The sequence below is a fragment of the Chelonia mydas genome, chromosome 3 (genome assembly GCF_015237465.2).
Source record: "Chelonia mydas isolate rCheMyd1 chromosome 3, rCheMyd1.pri.v2, whole genome shotgun sequence".
In the NCBI taxonomy this organism is placed as follows: domain Eukaryota; kingdom Metazoa; phylum Chordata; order Testudines; family Cheloniidae; genus Chelonia; species Chelonia mydas.
Window position 1 is genome coordinate 125,396,302 of NC_057851.1, and position 21,118 is coordinate 125,417,419.

General features: G+C 41.6%; 1 protein-coding gene across 22 annotated transcripts in view; it reads left to right on the plus strand.

Annotated features, from left to right (window-relative positions):
• The first annotated feature begins 3,861 nt into the window (after positions 1-3,861).
• FAM120B (family with sequence similarity 120B) overlaps positions 3,862-21,118 on the plus strand; it is a 103,777-nt gene continuing 86,520 nt past the window's right edge. For 18 of the 22 annotated variants that reach the window (XR_005224775.2, XR_005224776.2, XR_005224777.1 and 15 more), the window contains exons 1-3: positions 3,862-3,972; positions 12,340-13,395; positions 16,341-16,521. Coding sequence is in view for 19 of the 22 variants with exons in the window: in XM_043543259.1 (XP_043399194.1) it covers positions 12,376-13,395; positions 16,341-16,521 (1,201 nt within the window). In the remaining 3 variants the exon portion in view is untranslated. Of the gene's footprint in view, positions 3,973-4,184; positions 4,394-5,352; positions 5,377-12,339; positions 13,396-16,340; positions 16,522-21,118 lie in introns of those variants that run through there. The other 4 variants (XM_043543255.1, XM_043543251.1, XM_043543257.1 and 1 more) reach the window with 4 other exon arrangements.

Sequence of the window (21,118 nt, forward strand, 5' to 3'; positions counted from 1 at the left end):
TCATAATCGTTTTAGATCTCAGATTGCCTTTCTAAATTAAAAATAAAATGTAAAATGTACCCAAAGGCGTCTGTGTATATTATATATGCATCCCAATATAACTATATAAAGCACACATGCTCTCATAGAATACATCTCTTACATTTTCCCTTGTAAAAAAAAAAAAAGGAATACTTGTGCCACCTTAGAGACTAACAAATTTATTTGAGCATAAGCTTTCGTGAGCTACAGCTCACTTCATCGGATGCTTATGCTCAAATAAATTTGTTAGTCTCTAAGGTGCCACAAGTCCTCCTTTTCTTTTTGTGAATATAGACTAACACGGCTGCTACTCTGAAACCTGTCATTTTCCTTTGTGTCCATGTATTTTATGCAATTTTAGTAAAAATTCTAGTTGTTAATGATAACTCAATACCAGATGAGAGAGAATTTTGCTGGGAAAGACAAATATGGACACAAATTCTTTCTGGCAATTCAGTTATATTTGTGTTTTGTTTTGGTTTTGCTTAGAGCCTTTTCTTTTGATTTCTTTTTTAAACGACTAGGTCAATGGTTAGAAATTATGCAAAAGGATTCTACAAACAAGCTTGATAACTTCAGTCATTATATGTGACCCATAATACTTATCAATAATGGCCCAAGTTTTACAGTCCTTACTCAGGAAATCATATGGAGTTTTGACGAAGTAAAAGACTCTAAAGTTTGATCCATCGGATAGTTCTCCAATTCTTCTTTCGAGAGACTACAAGAAAGAGGAAAAGGTTAAAAGTTTCTCCTCCCCCTCCCTACTTCTTTTTAATTGACTCTAAAAATCTCATCTATTTTACTCTCTAAGGCTTACTGTAAATAAAAAAAACTTTATGAGAGTGGTTTCATCTTGGAAGAACTGCGGGTGGGCTCATTTTATCTGATTATACCATTGGCGGGCTGTATGCACCAAAATCTCCAGTTATAGATCAAGTAGCCTACAAGAAACACTTGGTAATTACAAATGTCATGGTTTTAGCGCTATTTTTGGGTGGACTCAAACCATTAAAATAATTTAAATTATGTTTTCCCTTTCCGTTTTAGCTCCGCATTTGACTTCATGAGCACGATCATTACGTAACAAATTCTGATAGAAATAGCCTCTATACTCTGACAAATCTTGCTCTCCTTACTCATGCAACACTCCCATTCACTTGAAAGGGAGTTCTGCGTGAATAAAAAGAGCAAAGTTAGGATTCCTATCAATGACTTATTTGCCATAGATCTCAGTGTGAAGTCATGGAATGTGTTAAATCCTAAAGTGGTCATGATTATGGACCGGACACTGCATGCCCAGTGGCATCGACTTCAGTAGGTACATGAATGTGAATCTAGACATTCTAGTAAGATAAGACCATTCTCTTTTTCTATCGGTGGCTGGATCCATGGAGGGGGAGTCAGGAAAACCTTCTGTTCCTGTTGTTTATTTTTTTTGTTTGTTTGTTTTTTGCTTGAGCAAAAAGCGCAAAATCCAGCCCATACTTACTTCAGTCTAATCTGTCTACTTGGCACATGAAGAAATCCAGAGATTGTGGCTACTTGTTAGTTTCAATATGTTCTAGAAAAATATGAGTTATTCACTGGTTATGAATTTTCAGAGAGTGGATATAAATATTCCCATCACTGTAACCCAAATTTTAGTAACAATGTCATCTGTGTTCACTCGCTACTATAGGGAAAGTGACCTCTTCCATGTTCCAAGTTTAATTATTCACTGGCATAAACCTCAACATTTTAAACTCCAAATAATAGCTTCATATATTATTTCTTTATTACTGTAATTATAGCAGTTTATACTATACTATACTAAGCTTGAGAATAGTCTTTTCCTGTTATACGTATGGCCTAGTAAGACAACCAGTTTTACACTGCAGTTTCAAAACCTAGAAATTATAATGCTTTGGGGTTTGGGGCTGGTTTGTTTTCTTTGCACTTGGGCTTTCAAAACTTCCTCCAGTTTCCATGAGGTTATTTTTATTTTCTTTGTGGATCTCTATACGTATCTCATACACACACACACACACACACACACACACACAAAGCAACTACTTTGCAGAAGGTGATTGTGAAAAGAGGATGGGTTTGGACGGGGTGGATCGGAGCTTTTGGAAATGCTCTCCCCTTTTCTGTGAGCATCTGCCTGGAGAAGAACAGATGTGGGCACCTGCGGTGACAGGCTGCATATGTTCCATCCTATTCACAGGCATTCAGACGTGGCCACAATAGTAAGCCTTTGTGTATGCAGAGTCACTAAATATATTAATCTGTACTCCCTCGAGCACTGCTCTGTTTAATTTTTCACTGGCAATAACATCTGATCTAATCCTGAAATCGGTTTCCCAAACTCCCTTCTTCCCCCCTGAAAACATGTGAAGTTATTTAAGCTTCCACCTGTTGCCTATGGGATGGAGTAGGTTATGTGAGCATCTTGTGGTTGAGAGAGGAGAGCATTAGTGTTAGTATGCTGTTTGCACACACAAAGAGGGCCCTGGCATTTTTATAACAATGATATTATGTGTGGTGACTGCTAGGAGAATAGCCTGATAGAAACATATGAAATATGGAATGTATATGTAAAATGTCTGCAAGCACAAAACAATAACTATTAAATAAAACAACCAATACCCCACCATTTCTACTCAGTGCCTTTAAAAATGGCACATAAAGTTCCCATGTATTGCTTTGTTTATTAAACTCTAGTGGTTATTATAAACATCGGTCAATAGGCCACGCAGCCAATAGGTAACATAAATCTCAAATGTAAGACTTAGATTTTTTGAACAATTTTGTTGCATGACTCTTTTATCTTATCATCTCTTATTCTATTTTGATTTGTTTTCGACCACAATGAGTCCTTTAGTCCCATTGTAGCCAGCACAATACGCATGGATATCAGGCTGTGAATGAAGACAGAAGCAGTTTAAACAAACCAGGCTCTTTCTTTCCTCTCTGCCCATTGTAATATGAATGGGCCTTCTGCATTCTGCTGCTAGGAAACGCTTTTTTTAAAGCCCAAGTCCAATAAATGGACATAGAAAAAGAGACCCCAATAAAAAACCTAAAGTATTAGTAAAGGGGGAAGACATGTTTAAGCAAGTCCTTTTCACGTCAGCAGATTCTGAAATCCTAAAATGTCCAAGAAAACAAATACATCTTTTATAACGTTACCCCTTCCCTCTGCACCACTCATGTGAGGGGTACAGCAAGCAAACAGGATCAGTAGTAAGAACTGTTTTGAAACACAGTGCTGTCTTTCAGAAGAAAGAGAGACGTGCAAGCTGGGGTTTTATAATTTGGGGATGACAGTAAGATATATTTGGGGGGGTACAATTGGGGATAACAGTGGGACAACAGAAAAATAATTAAAGATATCTTTATGCTACGGTTACCACGAGAAGGTAATGTACCGATCTGGGGTAATAGACATACTGTAGGCAGTGGGACGCAGTATATATATAACTGGGGAGGACATAGTGAGATGTAACAGATTAGAGCTAAGAGGTATACTGTATCGGAGTACCATGTGTATAGGAAATAACACAGACACTGCGATGTACCGTAAACACCCCAGGGCAGGTGCTCTGGCATGTCTGAACAGCACCAGGTGCAATGATGCTATATATGCATAAATATTGGCGTCACATGGTAGCAATAGGTGGGATTTACACTGGGGCAGGAGGTGCCTTGCAGTTTACAAAGCGTGTCTGGCTGTTTCTCCGCATGCGTGTGGGAGCCCCCGGACTATCGGCGGCTCTGGGGAGGCGGGGGCCCGAGCACCTGGCTGGTGGGAGAGTCACGTGCCCCTCCACTGCACTTTCCTCTGTCAATCAGCGGCGAGGAACGTGCAAGCGCCGCGGCGGGGGCAGTGCGCGTGCGCAGTCCCGCCCTCTGGGCGGAAGCGGAAGCTCGTGTGGTGCGCGGCGGGGGTCGCCGGTGTGTCGCTAGGTAGGGCCCTGGGCACAGGTGTCCCTCCTCCTCCTGCCACCCACCCACCCCGTCCCAGCGGGCCTCTCCGCAGCCGGCGGGGGAGAGTCCGTCCTGCAGCCGTAGGGGGCAGGGACCCAATCCCCGGAGCGTGCAAGGGGGCGTACCGGCGGCGGCGGGGGGGGTCTCCCACCGCCCCCGGGGCCAGCCAGGGCCAAGAACCCCACCACACACACAGTCTCTCTTACGGCCTGTGCTCTCGCCGCGGGGAGGGCTGGCAGCGCTTCCACCCTGCCCCCGCCTGCCCCCGCAGCGCCCCGCCAGCCCCGCCCGCGCGGAGGACAGAGAAACGCTCGCTACCTGGTGCGCGTTTCCTGGCCGCTGCGCCCCGGGACCAGCCCCAGGCACGGGCCTGCACCGGGCCGTGCGGGCTTGGCGACAGGTGTGTTTAGATACAGTGATGCGGGTCCGTGTGTAGACGCTCTCATTTCAGGGGTTCATCGTGGTTTGGCTTCAGCTGGAATAAGATTGTCTACATACAGGCTCGCACCGGCTCAGTTAGACTGGTGTACAAAAACATACTTTTAGTGAAACCAGTGCCAGTGTGAGCACTGCTGATACCACAGAGTTCAGGGAACAGCAAGAAACAGTTGGGGCCTGATTCTCTGTTTTGCTGCATCTGACTAGTCATTAATTAAGTGCAAACTGAAGTAAGAATGGTTATGGTTTACACCTATTTTTTGCTAGTGTAAATGACCACACAATGCGCAGGACGGCGTAGACCGGCTGCCTATTCCCTCAGGCCTGATCTGCACTTAAAATGTAGATCAACATAAGTGTGTCACTCCGGGGCTGGTGGGGGAGTGAAAGATTCATGCTTCCAAGTGCTCTGGCTATCCCAACTTAACCACTGGTGTTGATGTGGCTAGGTTGATGGAAGACCACTCGGACCTGGGTTACCTACAGCAGTGGTTCTCAGCTTTTCCAGACTACTGCATCCCTTTCAGGAGTCTGATTTGTCTTACATACCCCAAATTTCACTTCACTGAAAAACTTGGGCTTTGGTTTCAGCCCCATGCTGCAAGGCTCAGGCTTCAGCTTTCTGCCCTGGGCTCCAGTGAATCTAACACTGGCCCTGAGGACCCCATTAAAACAAACTTGCCCACAGTTTGAGAACTGCTGATACAGTATATAGAACAGTATAAACAAATCATTGTCTGTATGACATTTTAGTTTGTACTGAAAAAAGAAAAGGAGTACTTGTGGCACCTTAGAGACTAACAAATGTGTTTGACCATAAGCTTTCATGAACTACAGTTCACTTCATCGGATGCATACAGTGGAAAATACAGTAGGGGGATTTTATATGTACAGAGAACATGAAACAATGGGTGTTACCATACACGCTGTAAAGAGAGTGATCAGGTAAGGTGAGCTATTACCAACAGGAGAGAAAAAAAACCTTTTGTGATAATCAAGATGGACCATTTCCAGCAGTTGACAAGAAGGTGTGAGGAACAGTACGGGGGGGGGGGGGGGGGAATAAACATGGGAAAATATGTAATGACACATCCACTCCCAGTCTTTATTCAAGCCTAATTTAATGGTGTCCAGTTTGCAAATTAATTCCAATTCAGCAGTCTCTCGTTGGAGTCTGTTTTTTAAATTTTTTTTTGTAATATTGCCACTTTTAGGTCTGTAATCGAGTGACCAGACAGATTGAAGTGTTCTGCGACTGGTTTTTGAATGTTATAATTCTTGACATCTGATTTGTGTCCATTTATTCTTTTACGTAGAGACTGTCTGGTTTGGCCAGTGTATATGGCAGAGGGGCATTGCTGGCACATGATGGCATATATCACATTGGTAGATGTGCAGGTGAACGAGCCTCTGTTAGGGTGGCTGATGTGGTTAGGCCCTGTGATGGTGTCCCCTGAATAGATATGTGGACAGAGTTGACAACGGGCTTTGTTGCAAGGATAGGTTCCTGGGTTAGTGTTTTTGTTGTGTGATGTGTGGTTGCTGGTGAGTATTTGCTTCAGGTTGGGGGGCTGTCTGTAAGCAAGGACTGGCCTGTCTCCCAAGATCTGTGAGAGTGAGGGGTCATCCTTCAGGATAGGTTGTAGATCTTTGATGATGCACTGGAGAGGTTTTAGTTGGGGGCTGAAGGTGACGGCTAGTGGCGTTCTGTTATTTTCTTTGTTAGGCCTGTCCTGTAGTAGGTAACTTCCGGGTACACTTCTGGCTCTGTCAATCTGTTTCTTCATTTCAGCAGGTGGGTATTGTAGTTGTAAGAACGCTTGATAGAGATCTTGTAGGTGTGTGTCTCTGTCTGAGGGGTTGGAGCAAATGCGGTTGTATCGTAGAGCTTGGCTGTAGACAATGGATCGTGTGGTGTGGTCTGGACGAAAGCTGGAGGCATGTAGGTAAGTATAGCGATCAGTAGGTTTCTGGTATAGGGTGGTGTTTATGTGACCATCGCTTATTAGCACTATAGAGTCCAGGAAGTGGATTTCTTGTGTGGACTGGTCCAGGCTGAGGTTGATGGTGGGATGGAAATTGTTGAAATCGTGGTGGAATTCCTCAAGGGCTTCTTTTCCATGGGTCCAGATGATGATGATGTCATCAATGTAGCGCAAGTAGAGTAGGGGCATTAGGGGACGAGAGGAAGCGTTGTTCTAAGTCAGCCATAAAAATGTTGGCATATTATGGGGCCATGCGGGTACCCATAGCAGTGCCGCTGATTTGAAGGTATACATTGTCCCCAAATGTGAAATAGTTATGGGTGAGGACAAAGTCACAAAGTTCATCCACCAGGTTTGCTGTGACATTATCGGGGATACTGTTTCTAATGGCTTGTAGTCCATCTTTGTCTGGAATGTGTAGAGGGCTTCTACAGCCATAGTGGCTAGGATGGTGTTTTCAGGAAGATCACTGATGGATTGTAGTTTCCTCAGGAAGTCATTGGTGTCTCGAAGATAGCTGGGAGTGCTGGTAGCGTAGGGCCTGAGGAGAGAGTCTACATAGCCAGACAATCCTGCTGTCAAGGTGCCAATGCCTGAGATAGTGCGGCATCCAGGATTTCCAGGTTTATGGATCTTGGGTAGCAGATAGAATACCCCTGCTCGGCATTCTAGGGGTGTATCTGTGCAGATTTGCTCTTGTGCTTTTTCAGGGAGTTTCTTGAGCAGATGGTGTAGTTTCTTTTGGTAACCCTGAGTGGGATCAGAGGGTAATGGCTTGTAGAATGTGGTGTTGGAGAGCTGCCTAGCAGCCTCTTGTTCACATTCTGACCTATTCATGATGACGACAGCACCTCCTTTGTCAGCCTTTTTGATTATGATGTCAAAGTTGTTTCTGAGGCAGTGGATGGCACTGTGTTCTGCACGGCAGAGGTTATGGGGCAAGTGGTGTTGCTTTTCCACAATTTCAGCCCATGCACGTCAGCGGAAGCATTCTATGTAGAAGTCCAGTCTGTTGTTTCGATCTTCAGGAGGAGTCCACCCAGAATCCTTCTTTTTGTAGTGTTGGTAGGAAGGTCTCTGTGCTGTTCAGAGGTGTGTTGGAAATATTCCTTGAGTCGGAGACGTCGAAAATATTATTCTAGGTCACCACAGAACTGTATCATGTTTGTGGGGGTGGAGGGACAGAAGGAGAGGCCCCGAGATACGACAGATTTTTCTGCTGGGTTTAGAGTATAGCTATAGCTGGATAGATTAACAATATTGCTGGGTGGGTTAAGGGAACCACTGTTGTGGCCCCTTGTGACATGTAGTAGTTTAGATAATTTAGTGTCCTTTTTCTTTTGTAGAGAAGCAAAGTGTGTGTTGTAAATGGCTTGTCTAGTTTTTGTAAAGTCCAGCCACGAGGAAGTTTGTGTGGAAGATTGGTTTTTTATGAGAGTATCCAGTTTTGAGAACTCATTCTTAATCTTTCCCTGTTTGCTGTATAGGATGTTGATCAGGTGGTTCCGCAGTTTCTTTGAGAGTGTGTGGCACAATCTGTCAGCATAGTCTGTGTGGTATGTAGATTGTAATGGATTTTTTACCTTCAGTCCTTTTGGTATGATCTCCATCTGTTTGCATTTGGAAGAGAAGATGAGTTCGCTAGTGCTTTTTATGTAGCCTGTTGTAAAGACAGGCAAATATCTAGATGAGTTGATGTATCCCCTGGAAGACCTCTGCGAACTCCCAGGGGCACATATACCCCTGGTTCAGAACCACTGACCTACAGTGGTGGAAAAACCCATTCCATCACTGTAAGAAGAGTCTATGCTGTGAGACTATAAAGGCATAGCTGCCGTAGTGCCCATAGTGTAGACAAGGCTTCATTCTGTGTGCCTTGGATGGAGGAGTCTGATGGGGGCTGGAAATACTTATTTTAAATATTTTTGCCATCTAGCAGCATAATGTCTAATTGTTGAATGGCAGGCTTTTCTCAGCTACTGACAGACTGCACTTTAGCTATGAGTCTAATAAAATTTGCGTAATGATAGGTTAGCTGTTTGGTGCTGACATACACGTAGGTTATATCTGACTGATGATTTGCCACCATTCCAAAATAAGGGTGGGCCATGCGCATCTGTATCTATATACAAAACATGAAGCAAAAAATAGTTCTGATTATATTGCTCCTTGGAGAATAGGAGAGCTTCCATTCAGGTGTACACTCTTGATATTTTGGTAATCAGGACACCATGATAGGCTGAACATTGTATTTTCGATAGCAGTTAACTTGTTAATTACCTGAGGAAATAATGTTAAAAATAAATGTATAGATTTATTTTGTGTTCAGTGTAAACAAATGATATTTGTGTATGTATTTTCTGTTGTTGAGGATGGAAAGGCTGTTAGAAATCTACCCAGAATTTTAGAACAAAGCATTTGTGACCCAATTTTGCTACATTTATTCAGGTTAAGTAGTCTTGAAATCAGTGGGTCTGCTTGTGTAATAATCTGCTACTGAACCTGAATAACTGACAGATTCAGGATCCGTTTTCTTGTTTTTTAGGGGGACTAGTGGCTCACAAGATTGGCTATAGAATATAGAAACATTCGTCTCTTAGTTGTAAGTTAGCCTAGGTCATTAATGTTCAAAAATTATTTAAAAGTGAGGGCTATCTGAACCACATAAAGTAATTTAGTGGTCTCAGCCCAGATCCCACAAGCCTCAGAAAAAACATCATATTTAACACTTAAGTTTTTTGTCTACATTACAAAATGTTACATTTAAACATGATTGTAAATGATTGAGTTAGATTTTGACGATAATTTAGTGTTTAATGTAGCCCAGGAAAAAACAGGTTCAGTATCCTGTTATTTGACGTGAAGCTGAGCATGATTTGTCCTGGTCTACACTGATGACTTAGTCATGGTCATTATCATATCTTATTTTATTGTTCACAGTTGTGTTTAAACATGATCAGATTTTGTTATGTGGACCATCGCTTCTCAACCAGGGGTCTGCGAGGCCCCATGACTGAAGCCCGGAGCTGTGGGGCTGAAGCCCGGAAACATGAGCCCTGGTGCTCCCGTGGGGCAGAAGCCTGGAGCCACGAGGCTGAAACCCAGAGTCCCAAGCCCCAGAATCCTCCCCCTCCCCCCAAAAGCCAGAAGCTCTGAGCCTCCTTGCCCCCTGTGGGGCTGAAATCCAGAGCCACAAGCCCTGGTGTTCTACAGGGCAGAAGCCCTGAGGTCTGGTGAGAATCTCTGATGTAGACAACCCCAAATTGATACCCTTGTCAGTCTCAGCAGGGAGTTTGAGGACTGAATGCACCTGGAGACTGAACTGTCTTACCTCTTAGAGGTTTCAGAGTAGCAGCCGTGTTAGTCTGTATTCGCAAAAAGAAAAGGAGTACTTGTGGCACCTTAGAGAGTAACAGATTTATTAGAGGTGATCTGTCAGGTCATGGTTAAGGCCCATTGGAGAGGTGGGGCAATGCAGGAAGCTTGCACTGCTGCTGTTGCTCAGGCTGTAGCTGTTCTGTGGTTGAAAAGAAGACTTAAACCTCCGGTACTGTCTGTTATCTTTCAACAGCACTAAAATTAATGCACAAAAATAGCATTGTGTTGATTACATCTGCTTTGAGTATGGTTAAATGATAGTGCTGAAAATACTGATGACAGCCAGCAGTCTGTCTATGCTAGGTTCCCCAGCATTGCTGTTATTGATGTTACTGAACTAGTACAGGCAATAGTGGGAAGTTTTGTGAAAATGTCCCTAGTATAGTTTGGCCTTAGTTATGTGAGAGAATGTTTCAGATATTGATATATCCATGAAGGCTGGAGAGTATTTGCATCACCTTTAGATAGTGCTGCTTCTAAATTATTTAGTGCAGCTTCTTCCTTCAGCACCTGGATGGGGAGAGAGTGTCTCCTTTTCCTGGATCTTCATAGCTAAAACTGTTGCTTGGACCCAGTGCATTTCTGCAGAAACCATGTGGGTTCCTTTCAAAAACCCAGTGGCAGACCTCACCACATCACTTGGTGTAGCTGCAAACAACAGTACCTAGGTGGTGGAGGGGTTCTCTCAGTTCACAAGTCCAACTGTTGCTGGGTCTCCATAGAAATGTGATAACTTCCTTTTAAGGAACTCTTTATGGTGCAGTTGTATACACCAGTCCTCAATCTAAAGAGATGTGTGACTCCTCTCGTGATCACAGGTGCAACTGAGTGAAAACCTCTGTTTTATGACACACACAGATGGAATTTGAAGGACACCCACATGGCCCTAGAAATAGTGCTTGGGAAAGCAACCCTGTACTGTATACACCTGTGCAGTAGTGACGGGGATAATATTTCTATTTTTACAAAAGGTAATATCCACAGTGTAGTTCTAGATTGCTTTAAACATTTCATCTCACTTCACACTGAAGAAGGTGTTTGAAAACTGCATGTGAAGGGTGTTACAACTCTGAGGAGGAAGAAAGGCTCATAGGCACCTTTCAGAGTTGTAAATTCATGATACTTTTCGTATTCAATTCCTTTTTTTTTAAACACTCCTGAGGTAGTTTGTAATTCAAAATGTGAGAAATGAGCAGTGTGAAAGACAGGAATACTTGTACTTGCTTAATTAAAACAGGCAGTGAATTTCCTCACTGTTTGTGTGAGAAAGGAGGGGACAATTTTGAATAAAGTCAAAGTAAAAAGAAAAACAAGCTTGTCTCGCTGCATAAAAAATTCTGTATTGCCACCAGCAGGTTTTGTTAGAAAATCCTTTGAAATAAAAAGCCTTTGTATTAGTAGAAAAAGACAGCTATCATTAAAGCTATGTAAATCATTTAATATGAGCAGGGATTTCTGTCAACAAAAATGGAGGTGGTTGAAGGTTTTAATTTTAACTCTTCTCCCATACTTATTTTCACAATATATAACTTGGGTTCCTTTGCATGATGGGGGAACACAGAAAATGATGGGGGAATCCATATTTCTATTATCATTTGGCAGTTTTTTAATACAGAAAAATCTGATTTAATCCCTTCCTTGTATTAAGATTGTAGTCAGTATGTATCATTTTTTCTATTTAGATTAATTGATTCAAAATGAACACGCATTATAGTGACCACTTAAAAGTGTTAATCCTTTTAACAGTCAAGTTATCATAAACTTACTACATATAACTAGGGACATAATTATTTAAATGTGTTCTGAAATTAAGCTTTTGAGTCTTGAAAATACATGATAGTAAAATGCATAAGATTTTAAAATCAAAATACAATGGAAGCAACTAAAACAGCATGCAGAAATATGGGTCTCAGTCTTGCAGTTGGATTCATGAGGATGGACCATTGACTATACTGAAGCTTCAAGTAGGCATGGAGATTTGCCTGCATGGATCCAATTGTAGGATCAAGGCTGTGGGCTGATTTTAATAGTTGTTGAGCCCCTGTTTCCACTGACTTCAGTTAGAGTTGTGAGTGCTGAGGGCCCCTGAAAGTTAAGCTAGTAGTCTCTATGTTGTAAACCCCATTGGCATGGGAAAAGTTACACACTTTTTACTATCAATATCTGTTTGAGTCCCTATAAACAAACACACTGAATTTTTAAAGTAGACTTTGTGTTTTTGTATTAAAAATAAATCCGTTTATTTGAGCTTTGTTCATCTTGATTTTTTAAAATAGTACTTTTAGCATAGATTATAATGTTTTGTGCTTATATAGTGAGAGCTAAAGATGGAAGGCAGAATGCATCACAAAGGTTTTATCCCCAGTTTAGAGATGGAAAAACAGGTTTAGAGAGCTAAGGCCTAAGATAACACAAGGAATCATGAGCAAAACTAGAAACAGAACCCCATTCGCTGAACTCCCAGTTCCCTTGTCTAACCATTGAACATTGCTTCTCTCTTAATATTGTGGTTTAGAACATTTTTGTTTTGTTTTTCCTTTTTCAGATTGCTCAGAGAATTCGGCTTAAAAAGAGATCAACTATGGGCATTAAAGGTTTGCAGTGGTTTGTGGCAAACACTTGCCCTGATGCATGTACAATGGTGAATCTGAAGGAAATGGCAGAAAAACATCACATCAGTCATCCTGACTCCCCTCCTGTAATTGTGGTAGATGCCATGGGTTGTATTCGACACTGGTACACACCAGAATCCTGGGTCTGTGGTGGCCAGTGGCAAGAGTACCTTGCTAATTTGCAGGATTTTATTAAAGCTTTTATGGCAGCTGATATCAAGTTGGTGTTCTGCTTTGATGGTGTGGTAGAGCAGAAAAAGAGAGATGAATGGGTCAAACGAAGATTGAAGAACAACAAAGAAATAGCCAGAATCTTTCAGTTCCTCAAGTCCTATAGACAACAACCAGGGAGAGGGATGTTCTTTATTCCTTCAGGGTTGGCAACTTTTACACGCTTTGCCTTAAAGTCTCTTGGTCAAGAAACAATATGTTCATTGCAAGAGGCGGACTATGAGGTGGCCTCTTATGGGCTGCAAAATAATTGCATGGGAATTCTTGGACAAGATACCGACTACCTCATCTATAACACCTCTCCCTATTTTTCTATTGATAAGCTCTGCTTGGACAGGATGGTCACTGTTATGTACTCTAGAGAGAACCTCTGTCATGCACTGGGCCTCAACATAACAGACCTCCCTCTTTTTGCTTGCCTGCTTGGGAATGATATAGTTCCAGAAGACATTTTGGAGGGTTTCTGGCAGAAATGTGTAGCTTCATGTCCTCCAAAGAGCCAGAGCTATGACAAAAGGGCTAACACAATTCTAGCTGTAGCAAGCTACATATCAAGAGTTCCATGCTCTTATGGTAGCCTGAAAGACTTGGAAGAAATGCTACCTTTGGCATCTGACAAGAAATTGCTTTATAGGGGAGTGGAGTCCTATATCTTGCCTGGCCAACAGTCTCCATGGCTTCCTCCCGGTGTATCAAATTCTCAAATACACCTGGTCAAGCAAGAAGCAGCCATATGTCCAGATCAGGAGATCTTTCAGGTATCTCATCTCTTAAAGCTTCGCCATCACCCTTTTGCTGTAAACGTTTACTGACACGTGATAATAAGTGGACTCATATATATCTTTTTTTTCTGAGCAAAATATTATTTTCCTTACTGAATGTTAAGGCTGATCCTGAAATGGTCTGGAGTTCTACAGGCAATGGTACTTCAGGATCAAGCTAAGAGTAGTCTTTTTCCTTGAATGAACCAAGTCTTTTTTTTTTGGTAACCAGAAACACAGAGACATAAATTCTCTAATATATTTTGTAAGACTTTTCATTTACATGACAATGTTAAATCTATGAAAATGTATTAAGAGAGAACTTCGAGACTTCAAGAAAATGCCCCTTTAGAAATTGTGTGTAGGATCTAATTTAAGAGCCATATTTTGTTAGGTGCCCATAGGCTTTGAACATAGGATCTCTCTTTCTACCTCTCTTAATTATCTTAAAAAAAGTCTCTCTGAGTATAATTTGAAAGTATATTTATATTTACATTATGATTTCCATCCCAAAAGATTCCAAACTTACAAACTGAAATAAAAACTACACAGTATTCACTTAGTCCACCTTTAAAATGCAGCCATCACTGAGTTAAAATATAGCAGCTGTTTAAAGATACACATCCACATATAATTGATTGTAATGACTCCTGTTAGAGTGGTAAAGTCAAAATGAAGAAGAATACTGTTTCTGATTGAAAGCGTGAAGGAAATTTAGGTAGGTAAAATTTAATTATCTAGGGCTATGTCTACACTGCAACCTATGTCGACAATACTTATGTTGCTCAGGTGGTGTGAATATTCCACCCCTTTGAGCGACATAAGTTACACCGACATAAGCATTCATGTGCACAGTGCTATTTTGGCAGGAGAAGCTCTCTCCCGCTTGCGGAGGTGATTTTTTTTATGCCAACAGGAGAGCTCTTTCCTGTCAGCATAGAACGTCTTCACCAGATGCGCTGCAGCGGCGCAGCTGCATTGATACATCTGTGCCTCTGTAGCGCTGTACATATAGACATACCCTAAGTTGGAATATGGCCAGGACATCAGAGTTAACATTCCTTCTCTTATGGAACATACCGTGAATCATAGAAGTGTAGGGCTGGAAGGGACCTTGAGGTGTCGTCATGATCATTACCTCGGTTTGATCTTTAATGCGAAAGGATGCAGTTTCCTAAGATGATGAGGTAGTGTAATAAAATCAGTTAATAAATGATAATGTCTGGAAGCTCAGCTTAAGATTGTGGCCCTGTTGTAGTTGTTTCTTTATAAACCCTAAGTAAAGAAGTCCCTGCCCCAAAAAACGTACCGTCTAATTTGTAGATAAACGGTTTGTTTTTCCATGCTTGAACATTGACAAAGCAAATACAACTGTTCACATTTTGGAATGAACAGAACTCTGCCATCTTAAATGCAAACAAGTCCACATAAATACTTCAATTCCAGCCTGGGTACATTGTCTCCCAGTGCTGCTTGTCTTGAAAAGTTTGCACCTCTTGGGTCTGCCTATTTATATACAGTGGAAACATTTTTCAGGATGCAGTGTCAATTACACTTGTATCCATGGTTAGTATGGAGCCCAGCTTGTGTTTTTACTTTTCAGTGTATTGTAAATCATGGATTTCTGGTACATTGTGGCAACCAAACTTGCAATTTCACAAAATTTGTGAACTCATGTCTATGCAAGCTATATGCCTAAAATGAAATAAAATGAAGTATATTATTAGTGTAGCATATTTTGTATCCATTAGTGTGCCAATTTTGTAGCATCTAAAATGGGCTATTGGAATAAAATTTATTACTTCGTTGAGGATATAAATAGGTAAAATAGCTGTAAACACCTCTTCTGGAGTAGCCATCAGCACTATGCTAATGAGTGCTGTAGCTAACTGCTAGAGCAATGAGTGCTATAAAAAACCTGATACAAGCCCTTCATTTATTGACTTAATATAGAGTTGATTTTGTAAACTGAAGCCCTGTTTACTTTATTTGGACAGTAAAGATTTTTATGTCCTTTTCTGCTTAGCCAAAATTTTTCCTTCCCCACTGTTGTGCCGCGTGCTCTGCACTGATTGATTGCCAGGGTGTTCCCTTGAGATAGCTGCATTTCAGTGGTGGTATGTGGATCCTTTGGGATGAAAGATGCTATATAAATGTGAAATATTGCTACTGTTAGGTTTCACTGTGGCATCTATGGCTTTGTAATTTACATAGCTATTTTCTGAGTGTACAAATCAGGGAAAAACCTGAAATGGTTTTTGTAAAACAAGCTATGCTGGTCCCTTAGTCTAGCACCAGCAAAGCTTGCTTCTAAATGTGGGTCCCTGAGCTCCTAGGCTTTTAGAGACTGGAAGTGTTGCAGTGTTGCTTGGCCCCTTGTAGTATGTTGCTTTCCAGTGACAGTCTTTAGGCCTTGTCTTGTCTGCTAAAAAAGGTGAGGTCAGTACTGTACCCCTGCCTGGGGTTGACCTCACCCAGTTTACTGCACAGTAAAACTAAAGTGCTTTGTCTTCTCTGTGTTTTCACCTTGGGATAGCTCACACATTAGTTCCCCCAAATTAAAAAAAATACACATTTTTAGCAGTGAAGACAAGGCCTCAGCTGACGAAAGAGTAGTACTGATTTTCTCTGATGGGAGTTACTGGTAGCAAAGACATTGGCACTAATTGCCATGGAGAGTGGGGGAATAATAGGAAGAGAATGACGGATGTGGACTCGTCCTCTCCACAAAAAAATGACACACCAATGAGATTATATTATTTCCCTTTTCCTTAAAGCAAAATGTAGGATTCTGATATTTTGAAATATCAGTTGTTTCCTTCTTGGGCATCATTTCACCGAGATCAGAGGAAATATTTATTTCATAAATAAGTTAATTTTGCCATTTTTTGTTTTCTTAATTTTAAAGTAGAAAATAAATGACTTCTTCCCCATTTGAACAGCTAGCTAAAGAACAACACGTCAGAGCTGAAAATTATATGGTGTACAATGTCCTCAGTAAAGGAGAGGTTGAATGCAGCAATACATTGGAAGATGAACTTGATACAGAACTTCCTGGACAGGCACTTATCTACCGTCCTGTTCGACAACATATTTATTCTGTTCTGCTAGAGTCCGGAAAAGGTAAGGGTTATCCCTGCATTCATTGCACAGTGTCAGAGACAGGTAGTTTTAGAGCATGCAGGTTGGACCACATAACTTGAATTATTTAAGAGATATGGTGAGTGAGGTAATATATTTTATTGGACCAACTTCTGTTGGTGAGAGGGTCAAGCTTTCGAGCCACAGAGAGCTCTTCTTCAGGTCTGGGAAAGGTGCTTCCAGACTCACAGCAAAATGCAAGGCGGAACAGATTGTTTAGCATAAGTAGTTCGCACATATTGTAAGGGACTATTCAAAGTAGAGTGGCTTATTAACACCTCTGCAGTTATAGAACAAAAAGAGCGGATTAGTGGGTTACAGATTGTTGTAATAAGTCATAAATCTAGTGTCGCTGTTCAGTCCATGATTTTTAGTGTTTAGCAGAGTTATGAATTTAAGCTCCCAGGCATGTCTTTTGAAAATGTTGTGCAGATTTCCTTTGAGGATGAGGACTGATCGGTCAGAAACAGCGTGATTGCTTTGCAAGAAGTGTTCACCCACAGATGATAGGGTGTTTTTGTCTTTTATCATTTTCCTGTGTATGTTCATTTCAGAGCGTAGTGACAGTTGTTATTGGGGCATTTAGTGCACTGGATGACGTGTACCACATGTGATAGGCATGTGTAGGATCCATGGACCTTGAAAGGTGTGTGGTGGGGGTGTTGATCATTGTAGCAGTGGAGAGATGTCTGTAGGGTTTGCATCTTTGTTCTGGCAGGGTCTGGTGTTACATTGATGTGTCCTGGTCTGTGGGGAGCTTGGTTCTGGTGGTGATCTTGGAGAGGTTGTGGGGTTGTTTAAAGGCCAGAAGTGTGGGGTTCAGGAAAGATTTATTTCTGGATGGGGATCCCCTCAAGTATGGGTTGTGTGATGATACCCTGCACGGGCTCCAGTGTGGGGTGGTATGTGACAACTAGGGCTGTGTGGTGGTGGGGGGGAGGGTTCAGTTTTGTATTAAAGGAGTTTCTCTTGGGGTATCTGGGTGGCCCATTCCATGATGTGATCTGCTTCTCTAGTGAAGTGTCCTTGTTTGGTGAAGGCAGTTTTGAGTGTGCTAAGGTGTATATCCCAGACTTTCATCTTGGAGCATATTCTGTGGTGTGTGAGTGCCTGGATGTAGATAACAGATTTCTTGATGAGTTTGGGCAGATTACTGGATCTATGAAGGTAGGTGTGGTGATCCATGGGTTTCTTTTATATGGTTTTATATAAGCTTATGCTCAAATAAATTGGTTAGTCTCTAAGGTGCCACAAGTACTCCTTTTCTTTTTATATGGTTGCCTCTAGGGTTCCATTGTTGAAGCTGATCGTGGTGTCTAGGAAATTGATGCTAGTGTGGGAATGTTCCAGAGAGAGTTTAATGGACAGGTGGTGGTAGTTGAAGTTGTGGTAGAAATCTATGAGGAATTTAAAGCTGTCTGTCCAGAGAATGAAAATATCATCCATGTATCTCGGGTTTTGTGGTGCATTAGTCCAGCAGTTCTTCTTTAGGGTGACTCATGAAGAGGTTGGTATATTGGGCAGCCAATTGATTAATTAAATTAAATTAACAAGCAGCAGGTTTAAAGCAAAAAGAAGAAGTACTTCTTCACAGAATGTACAGTCAACCTGTGGAACATGTTGCTGGGGATGTTGTGAAGGCCAAAACTATAATGGGTTTCAAAAAGAACAGGGGGATAGGTCCACCAATGACTATTAACCTAGATAGAGAGTGATGCAACCTCATTCTCGAGTGTCCCTAAACTCAGATTGCCAGAAGCTGGGAGTGGGTGACAGAGGATCACTCGATGATTGCCTGTTCTGTTCATTCCTTCTGAAGTACGTGGCATTGGCCACTGTCGTAAGACAGGATACTGGGCTAGATGGACCACTGGTCTGACCTAGTATGGCTGTTCTTATGTTCTTATTAATACCTTTCCCAGACGTGAAGAAAAGCTCTGTGTGGTTTGAATGCTTCTCTCTCCCACCAACAGAAGTTGGTCCAATAAAAGATGTTACCTCACCCACTTTGTCTTTCTAATGTCCTGGGACCGACAATGCTACAACTACCTTAATTATTTGAGGACATTTAAAATTATATTTTGGAAATCTAAATTCTTTAATTCCAAGTTTCAGTGGCTCACATCTGTATCACATTTAGGATAAATACTGTGGGCAATATACATGTAATTAGTGAGGAATCAATCAGAAATCATGAAAATTAGAATGTTGTAATGTTTCTACATACTGTTGAATTTTAGTACCTTTTACGTTTTTTAAGTTTAAAAAAATAACTGAATGTTTTTTCGTTTATTGTTAAAAGAATACATGTGAAAGTTATTAATGATCAGAAGACGAAGCAAAACCATTTAAGTTTCGAATGTTCTGGTTAAGAAATATGGGAACATTCTTTTGCTTCCACGACAGTCCTAGGTCTTAATACAAGGCTTCTTCAGAGGTTAAAGTAACTATCATTTACGTACTTTTAAAAAAATGGTTATAAAATTGAATAATTTTACTGTGATTTTTTGTTTGCAAATAAAAGGAAGGTTTAGGCAATTCTTGTTGAGCTAACTATAAATAAAAATAAATGGAAGCACTTTTGAGAATTGTATTTCTTTTATCCAGTTGTGAGTGAGAAAATATCATTTCTTTCCCCCCTGATTTGGACCCAATTCTGTAACTGGATTTGCTTATGTGGAATCCCATTGAACTCAGTGAGACTCTGCATGAGTGCAAGACTCTATTTGTACAGATCTGAGTGGAAAATTCATGATCTTAAGTCTTCTGTTTCATAACTGTTGTATTTTTATGTGTCTTTTGCCTCAAGCTTCCAAAGGTTTTTAGACAATGGATTGAAAATGAAAAACTGTTGTTGCACTTTTATTATGTTTTGTAATATGTTTTCTCATCCTATTTACTTTGTATGGTTAGCCATGAAAGTTCGACATCAATTAAACGAATGTTTTTATTACAGACTGAGAAATGACGTAATTGGGCACCTGACTTCCTTTGTCTACTAAAGATTGAAGTCTTACAGTAAAAGGAGAAAAAATAGGAAAAACAGACTCAGAGTTTAAAAGGCACATGGAGAGAACAACATAGGTTTCAGCAAAAATAATGCGCAACAGCCATTTTTCAGCCCATCATTTCTCAGTTTTTGAGGACAACAGCCTGGTTGGCTTTTGTTTACTCCTCTGAGAAGCAGGACTTCAGTGATGTCTGCAGGAATGCACACAACTAAGGTCTTGTCTACACTGGCCCTTTACAGCGCTGCAACTTTCTCGTTCAGGGGTGTGAAAAAACACACCCCTGAGCGCTGCAAGTTTCAGCGCTGTAACGTGCCAGTATTGGATCCCTTTCCCCAAACCCCTGCCCCAGCCCTGCCTCTTCCCCGAGCACACCACGTTCCCCCTCCTTCCCCCTCCCTCCCAGCCACCCGAAACAGCTGTTTCGCAGCGCAAGCACTGGGAGCTAGGGGGATAAAGTGGGCACGCGGCGCACTCAGGGGAGGAGGCAAGGCGGAGGTGAGTTGGGGCGGGAACGGCGGAGAGCTGCCGGTGGGTGCAGAGCACCAACCAATTTTTCCCCGTGGATCTCCAGCCCTTGAGCACCCATGGAGTTGGCGCCTATGGTGAAACCTATGTTGCTCTGAGGGGTGTTTTTTCACACCTCTGAGGGACAAGTTTTGCTGACAAAAGTGATAGTGTAAACAAGGCCTAAGTCAAGTCCTATTGAACCAAAATAAAAATTTTAAAGGGGTATGTCTCCTGAGGTTCTTAAGCATATGCCTACTACTAACTACTTTGGGCAAGTAATTCCATGTTTGTTTGTTAAAAGTTTTCTTGCATCTTCCGCTAATATATCTGGTTCTAGCTGTTGTTGTAGATGGGATACTAGACAAGATAGACCGTTCGTCAAATTTGAGGCTAGTCTACACTAGAAGCGCTACATTGGCATAGTTGCACTGTGCTGCTGCAGTGTGTCTGGTGAAGACTGTTTATGCTGATGAGAGAGAGTTCTCCTATCAGTGTAATAAATCCATCTCCCACTGACATACCACTGTCCACACCAGCGCTTCGGTCGCCGGTATAACTTACGTTGCTCAGGGGCGTGGCTTATTCACACTGCTGGTTGACATAAATTTTACCAATATAAGTCGTAGTGTGTACAAGCTGTTGGTGTGGCAATTCATAATTAAAATGAGAATATAAGCACGGCTATACTGGGTCAGACCAAAGGTACATCTAGCCCAATATCCTGTATTTCAACAGTGACCGGTGCCCCAGGGGGAATGAACAGAACAGGTAATCATCAAGTGATCCATCCCCTGTTGCCCATTCCCAGCTTCTGGCAAACAGAGGCTAGGGACACCATCCCTGTCCATCCAGGCTAATAGCCATTGATGGACCTATCATCCATGAATTTATCTAGTTCTTTTTTGAACCTTGTTATAGACAATACTGCATTGTTTTTCCAGAAATTATTTTTAGAGCTTTAAGGAAGGATTGTTGGTGTTCATCACTTTCCAATTTCTCCCTCAAACAATGCCATCAGATGGTTCTGTTCTGTAATAGTGATTTTTCTTAAAACCTCTCAG